Genomic DNA, 7,713 nt, shown 5'->3' on the forward strand with positions numbered 1-7,713 from the left:
CTTTTAGTCACCCAAACCAAACACCCGATAACTAAAGTTTAGTCCATGGTTTAGCTACTCAAGTTTAGCAAGGGAAACCAAACACTTTGTGTTATCTGTGTGCATCTGTTGGACACTCAAAACTATTGGAGGCCGTCTTGGCCAGATATATGTGTTTTGGCTTATGGTGATGTCTGAGGTCTTGAGCCCTTGATGGCAAATGTGTGATCCATGCTTGTGTCGATGGGAACCTTCTCTTGCAAACTTAACTCTAAATTACCAGACTGTCTCAGAAAACAGATATCGGGTTCGAAAGTGAACGATAATAGGATTCGAGGGTGAGCGATAGTTCGACTGGGTGTCAGCGACCAATGTTGTTTTTTTACTTAGCCTGCTTTGGTTGCTCAGTACTGGTGACGTGCATGTGTTCATTATCGTCATGATCTGCTTTCGTGCATTAACTAGAAAGCTAGGGCGCGGCGTTGCCGCGCCAACTTTGAGTTGAGCTGTTGTAGTTTTCCTTGAGTTTCATTAGGTTATCTTTGTAGCACTTTAGGGGATGTGATTATATCAAAGAAAATTAAATGCTTGTAGCCCAAGTTCTGAATTTGCTTTAGCCATCGTTCATGTACAACAAGCTACTTTAGACAAGTGCAAATACTACATTGATCACTAACACTGAATATTACTTTTGCCATCAGAGATTTGTCTTTAAGATTAAGTAAATCATCATTGGTAATTTCATAATTACTTGGTTTGTCTGAGGTTTAAGTAAATCATCATTACATAGTTACTTGTCACATATTTCTGGTGATGAGTGAACTAAATAGAACATTGCATCACAGTGATAGCAAATTAAAAAAATCTAATCATGGTGCTCCTACTAATCATCAAAGCTGCCGACATGAACATTTCATCAAACACCATGGCTGCAGTGTGGCAATTAGAAAAGAGGAGAAAGAATACGGAGCCAGTAAGGATCGTCAACATTGCTTTTGAACAACCTTGAGGAGAACGAAGTTGTTGCAGGCAACGACTGGGATCTGTGTTAATTGCTATCACTGCGGTTGATTGCCGGTACTCGGTAGCAGCAGGTGAGCATCCCCACGGTGGCGGCGGCGTAGCAGCTTGCCGCGGGCTCATCGCAGTGGCTGGGGCGGCTCCTCGCCGTTGCCCAAGGCAAGGGACGCGCCAACGCGTGCTGCGCTTAAGACACTGCACGGGCGCGTGCCCTCTCCACGCCGCCATGGCCACGCGCCACTCGCTGCTTGTGCCCCCAGCCGTCTCGTCCCGTACCAACGCTGGTCCGTGGTCCCTGGCTGTGCGACCGTGGCAGACGGCACGGTGGCGTAGCAGCTCGCCGCAAATTCAACGCCATGGGCCATCGCCATTACGGTAGATGCTCTCCGTGGGTGGGCAAATGATGCGCTAGGCTCCATACGCGCGCACCTGCGTTTGAGTTGCTGCTTGGGCATGCGGCGGCGACCTTGACTGCTTTGTCGACTCGTCTCTGAGCGCCTCGCCGTTCACTGCCCCATAGGCCACGGCTCCGATCGCTGCGGCGCAGCTCCTCAGGAGCACACAATTCCGCGCACAGCAAGGGAGCATAGGCCGCGAGCACGCACGCCATGGCAGCCCCGGCCACCCTGGCATGGGCAGGGGGCTCGACCACGGCAGCCCCGGCGGCCCCCTCCCACGGCAACCCCGGCGGAGGAGCGCTCGGCCCTCGATGACTACTTGCAGAGGTCGCGGTCTCGCAGTGGCAGCAAAGGACAGAGGGAGGCGGCGGCCGGTGACGGCAGCTAAGAGCCGAAGAATCGCTTGCGAATCGCTCGAGACGAAGGATCTAGAGACGCTAGCTTCTGTGCCCGTTTCTGTAGGCTGACGGCTGAGAGAAAACGGGCTACGCGGCCCAATCAGGTGGCCGAGCTTGGCCCTACTTTCGTAAGACTGTCTCCCACGACGGCGACCCAAAATTCAACACTCATTTGTCATTTGGTAAAGTAAATGATTCAATACTTATTTTTGGTCTTCTACAACAACAAAATCCAAAAGACAGCTATAGGTATTATGTTGGAGACTCATTTTAGGTGCACGACGCATATGGCCACTAGTCGTCCCTCGCCCCGACGTACCGCGGTACCGGTCGATGGGGCTCTTGATGAGGTCCACGAGCTCGCCCATCACAAGCAGTTCGAACTGCTGCCTGCCGAGCCAGTCACGGAGGGTGCGCATAGTGGCGCGTCCTGGCGCTCAAGGTAGCCCTCATCAGATTCCCCACCAATAGTCTCTCGGCGCCCCGCAGCACCACCGACGTGGCCAGGTCCACGGCTGAGTGAGCCGCGCATCAGCCATATGAACTTTGCCTGCTCCACGTGGCCAAGTTAATGGACCTCCGGTGCATTTTACACTAACAAAAACATATCGATCTAGGCCCCACCCAGGAAAAGAATTGCATGAGCACACAAAACTGGCTATCTACATGAACTTGAAAAGCAAAACTAGCCTAGGGTCAGACCATTACTGGAAGCTATACAGATGTCACTGCCACGATACGTCTCTGGCATTCATAAACTGCCAGACCAGCCGTCCACAACTCCATTGCTGAGAGCACACAAGAATGTCTAGTGGAAACAACCAAGCTTCGCAGATTGGCGGTGTGCTCTCATTCACTTGTTACCCTGGCAATTGCAAATTGGGCTAGTCAAGATGGCAGTGCATCAGGTCATAACCACACATGTAACAGGGAGAGTAGCAGAAGGTTTACAGGAATGGAAGATGGCCACTCTGAGGAGATCCATGATTTTCCATGCCTTCAGATTTAACATGGTCCCCACCACCATAGCTATATGATGATAGCAACCTCCGCTGCAATCAGAGAGTAAATCAGTCAGCATTTTGGAAAAGAACAGTAAAGTGAAGAACAATTCAAGTACTATTGCAAAGTGTCATATATAAAATATAAAAAAGCCATTATCAATATAATCATGCATTTTGAGGTTATTTCTTATACAGAGAAGTACTTGTGATTGGAAATTTTACAGGTTAACAATTTTTTTACAAAAATGTTAAAATCGATCCTTAACTGCACTAATTAAGAAGGCCAGGTAATGTCAATAATTGTTATGAAGCACATGATGGAATCTCAAGGAGTTACAGGGTATTAAAATACCAATCACAATAACTGGAACACAATTTGAAAGAGATCATTATTGTCATTGAAGTTTTACAAAGCACTAGGCACTGGGCAGACATACAGTGTCACCAAGCAAGTTTGCCTGAGCGGGCTTTGTGACCCACTTTTAAACATTGAATTAGTCAGCATAACCGTACTGGGCAAAATCATGGCGAACCTGATGGTAGTAATAACACAACACAGGAATGCCATTCATAGCATGCTTATACATGAGTAAAAGCTGCAAAAGTTTCCAGAGAGATCAGAGCAGATCAGAGGAATGAAGAAACCAAATAACTTACATGTTGCTCAAAGTCAGGACTCCTAAGGTTCGTTGAAAGATTTCTCATAAGTAGTAGTACCTGTGTATGCCAATCAACAGACCAATGATCAATGCCAAATGAAAACTCATATTAAATTAGCCAAATATTAACAATCCTAAGGGCAATCAAGACACCAAAAATTCTCAATCTTGAATGGGAAAGAACAGAAGATGGCACTTCAAGGAATTCAGAGTTAAATAACATACTTCCTTTGATCACAAATACTGATTTTTTTTTTGTCACAATGTGGTCGGACTTTTTGGCACTGGCTACAAATAATTTATTTTGTTGGAAACATGAAACATAATCTTGCGTGAAAAGCACTTCCATAATCTCATGTTTTTATTTGATTTTATAAGCTATTCTAGTAATAAAAACGTGATCATAGGTACATCCATGATCCATACATATTGGAGACCATGTTGTGCCCAAAAGCCAAGTGTATTTTACCACGGGGAGAAATACTTGAATGTTCTTGTGCATAAAAACAAACAGGGATGAAGACATTGAGAACTATATTTTTCTGACCTTTGGAGCTAAAAGGACCTGGCAGTTCTAATTTCAAGGATAGTAAGACCAAAGCAGAATTTTGGTGAAACTTAATGAATACCTTTCTGACATTATTTATGGAGTTAATGATTTTTAGTGAACACTGATAGATTCAGAATATTTAGAAACTATATTTAAAACCCAAGAATGTTCCGAGTGTATGAGGCCCCAGCTATATCTAATAAGAGCCAGGACTAGCCAAGATAGCAGTAGAAGCTAGAAAATAGAAACAATAGTTATGCACAGAAATTGTAAAGTTTTCAAATGGGACACATAACAAATAAAGAAAGGCAAGATGCTTGTGAAATGCATGAAAAGAACTAAAAAGTAGAGCATGTATATAGAAGATGTACCGTTTCAATATCAATTGGATCCATCGCTTTTAACCTCTGCAAATGCCCACTTGTATCAAGATCAAATATGCTTCCTAGGAAGCTGTATACTCGGGCAAAATCTGGCATGGCTGCATGTGTGACCATGAAGAAGCAAAAGTAAGATGCATTTGCAGTGAAGGAAAAAATGCATTCACACTAAGAGATCTACTTTACAGATATGATGAACTGATGATGTGTAACTAGCATATAGGTTTATGTTGGAATCAAGGAGAGGATCCCAGTGGAAGATATCAGAGAGTAAGAATAATTTTTTTTTTTTATGTTTGGCTGGAGACTTGAAAGAATGGAATATACCCAAAGACTTAGCCTTAGATAGGAGTGCTTGGAAAACAGCTATTCACGTGCCTGAACCTTGATTGCTTCTGATGGGTTTCAACTCTAGCCTACCCCAACTTGTTTGGGACTTAAAGGCTTTGTTGTTGTTGTTGTTGTTGTTGTTGTTTGGCTGGCATGGCTAAAAGGACAAGCCCTCAAGGGGCTTGAGATTATTAAATTGTAAATGTCTCTTGAGTCGCTCCAATATATTTGAGATGATGCAATTGGACATGATTATGCTTGAAACGGCTATATGTTCTTAATAGCTTTAATATATATACAAACGGGTAAATAGCAACTCAGATCCCCCAGGTACTCCTTACACACACAAAAAATTGGTTCTTCTCCAAATCCGATAATAATGGCCTAAGAGTCAGAATACAAACCAAAATCTAGTAGCATAGCACGACCTTAATACAGAAATGGTTTGTATGCAAAGATATCAAAGCCTAATAATTTGACGAACTTAATTTCAACTGACCAAGAAGTATTATTCACTCTTTAGGACAGTAGCTAATTTAATCTGACACAATGAAGGAAAACACAGTTGGCAAAATGTTTGTACTTCTAAGCTCCTAGGTACCTAAGTACAACATAATGTAATTTAATCTGACATGAGAATGGAAACTGCAGTTGAAAAATGTTTCTATTTTTCCAAGACCAAACACTTAGGCCATGCACAGAACAATTGCAAGGTAGCACAGTGCATGCTGCAGAAGGAAGTGCTCACCACAGAGTGGTGGAACCACATTTTCTTGCTCAACTGCTTCAGAAGATGGCCAAGTACCAGATGGACTCTCTACGCTACTTGAACAGTTATTTGTTGCAACATTACCTGCACCACCAATATGTGAAAAGTTATAATTGTCTCCACAAGTATCTATTTTTGTATGCAGGTCATGATGATTACACAGACCTTGAACATGACCAGCACTAAAAGGTTGAGCAAGAGTATTGTCCCAGGAAGGCACTGCCACATTTGCATTTGCGTTTCTCACAGTAGCAGTATCCATAGGCATGACAGAACCTTGCTCCCTCTGGGTAGGTTGTTGTTGTGATAAAATAGCTTGAGAAACTGCAGGATCTAAATAAATCCAGTCATCACTCATTAACTAGAAAAAAATCATGTCAAATAGCTATAGGTCCTTGAATAATACAAACCATGTTTAGATGCCTTCTGTGGATATGGATGAGCTGCCTTTCGTTTTGGCCTGGGTGGGGGCAGATGCTCGCCTATACCATTCTTCTGAACCTTCAAGAAGTACTTCTGTGCATGGCTCCTTATCTGTCAAAGGAACATTTTTTATAGATTGAGGCCATTATAAAACATAGATTGATTACAAAGTAATATCCGAATGTCTGTAGCTAAAGATCACAGGCACTTTGAGAGCTATCGTTAGGGACTTAGGGCGGCAATGGATACCTGTATAACAGTCTTCGAACCAACATATGCTTCGATTTTCTTCCAATCACGATCAAAACTACAACAAAGAAACAAAAAAAATGAATCTGAGAAATGTCATTAAATCATTCAAGTTCTCACAGTAGCATCACTTCCAATTTACAAGCTATAAACAATTAAAGGAAAAGGCTATAGATACTAAAATACATTTGATATGTTTGGTTCATTTATCTAACCTTGCCCAGCCTGGCTAGAGGACAAAGAAAAACTTTGCAAGGGGAGGAGATCCTTAAACGTGCACTGGCACCCTTTAAAAGGTTCCAATGAAATGGGACCGTGCAACATCCAAATGTCCCATTAAAATATCTAAGTGCAGTCTAAAAGGACATCCTCTCTGCCAGATTGGAGAAAATAATCACCGTGCATTGAACTAAACACAACATTGCCACTCACAAGAAAAAAGTGCACCAACATATGCCACGACAAACCTATCAAAAGCTAAGAGTCACCAGAAGATGAACATAGGTGACCCCAACAATGACCACTGATATCTAACAGGTTAACAGAAACATTCTCCATCAAATTAGAACCAATAGACAAAACTAACAAAGAACCGATCGCCTCCATTTAGAAGCAGCACGTAAACTTGCCCAATTTAGCATTTGCAGGAGCCGTGCAGCAGAATTTAAGCATTTGCAGGAGCCCGAGGCAGGCGACAAATCCAACTACGCAACGGACAAGTGACCGCTACCACTCTCATCGACACGCCACCAATCGACGACAGGGGGAGCGCAGAGGGGATCGGGGGCACTCACAGCTGCAGGGCCTCGAGGAACTTATCGTGCTCCGGCTCCGTCCAGCTCTCCCGCGACTTGGTGATGGTGTACGGCTTCCTGACCTTCCGGACCTCCTCCCCCGCCGCGGGCGCCGCGGCCGGGACCGGGACCGGGACGGGGACCGCCATCGGCGGCGGCGCCATCACCGCCGCCGCAGCCGCCCCGCGCACCTGCTTCTTCCCGCCGCCGCCGCCTCCTCCTCCTCCTCCTCCACCACTCTCGTCCCCGCCTCCGCCTCCGCCGGCGGCGGCGGCGCTGACGGCGGCGGAGTCGAGCGGCTTCGGTGTGGTGCTCATCGAAACCATCAGCCGGTGGCGCGCCGGAGCGGGCTAGGGTTTTGCCTGTGTGTTCTCTGGCTTCTCTCGGGCGAGTGAGTCGTCGAGGGCTCGAGTTGGTTGGAGGCTGAGCTGAGCTGCTGAAGAGAGAGCCGGGGATGGGAAATTGGAAATGGGCCGCTGCCGTTGCGTTGCGTTGCGTGCGTGATGTGTGGGTGGATGTTTCGGGGCGGTTCGTTTTAGCTCGCTCGCTCGCGACCTCGCGTGATGATGACGGAGTGGTGAGTGGCTGACGCTCCCGGCGCACGCGGCACGGGCCCTGATGATGACGGAGTGCTGAGTGGCTGACGCTCCCGGCGCACGCGACGCCCGCTGCCGTGGAGGCGTGGACTCACCACCGACGGCCGCGTTGGGTGATGATGCTGTGCTTGTGCCGGTTGACTACTTTCTCTGTGTTCGAAAGA

General features: G+C 45.9%; 1 protein-coding gene across 2 annotated transcripts; it reads right to left on the reverse strand.

Moving 5' to 3' along the window:
• Nucleotides 1-551: 551 nt before the first annotated feature.
• Nucleotides 552-7,458, reverse strand: LOC136527771 (protein REVEILLE 6-like). 2 transcript variants are annotated; one of them, XM_066520611.1, is made up of 9 exons: nt 6,954-7,458; nt 6,160-6,217; nt 5,898-6,021; nt 5,653-5,811; nt 5,467-5,571; nt 4,380-4,489; nt 3,457-3,516; nt 2,747-2,847; nt 552-2,660 (listed from the first exon to the last, which is right to left on the reverse strand). In XM_066520611.1, exons 1-9 carry the CDS (start codon nt 7,277-7,279, stop codon nt 2,645-2,647), a joined length of 1,059 nt encoding a protein of 352 aa, XP_066376708.1. In that variant the 5' UTR covers nt 7,280-7,458; the 3' UTR covers nt 552-2,644. The 2 variants fall into 2 exon arrangements, with proteins under 2 accessions (XP_066376708.1, XP_066376707.1); XM_066520610.1 differs by having other exon boundaries at nt 5,653-5,820.
• Nucleotides 7,459-7,713: the final 255 nt, after the last annotated feature.

Source organism: Miscanthus floridulus, chromosome 19, assembly GCF_019320115.1.
Source record: "Miscanthus floridulus cultivar M001 chromosome 19, ASM1932011v1, whole genome shotgun sequence".
NCBI lineage: Eukaryota > Viridiplantae > Streptophyta > Magnoliopsida > Poales > Poaceae > Miscanthus > Miscanthus floridulus.

Bases quoted from the DNA above. Each gene is read 5' to 3' on its own strand.
- LOC136527771 (XM_066520610.1), bottom strand. From the start codon at position 7,279: ATGGTTTCGATGAGCACCACACCGAAGCCGCTCGACTCCGCCGCCGTC. The intron at 6,218-6,953 runs GTGAGTGCCCCC...TCTTTGTTGTAG, and splicing joins TTCCTCGAGGCCCTGCAGCT to TTTTGATCGTGATTGGAAGA. The intron at 5,572-5,652 runs GTCTGTGTAATC...TTGGTGGTGCAG, and splicing joins TAGTGCTGGTCATGTTCAAG to GTAATGTTGCAACAAATAAC.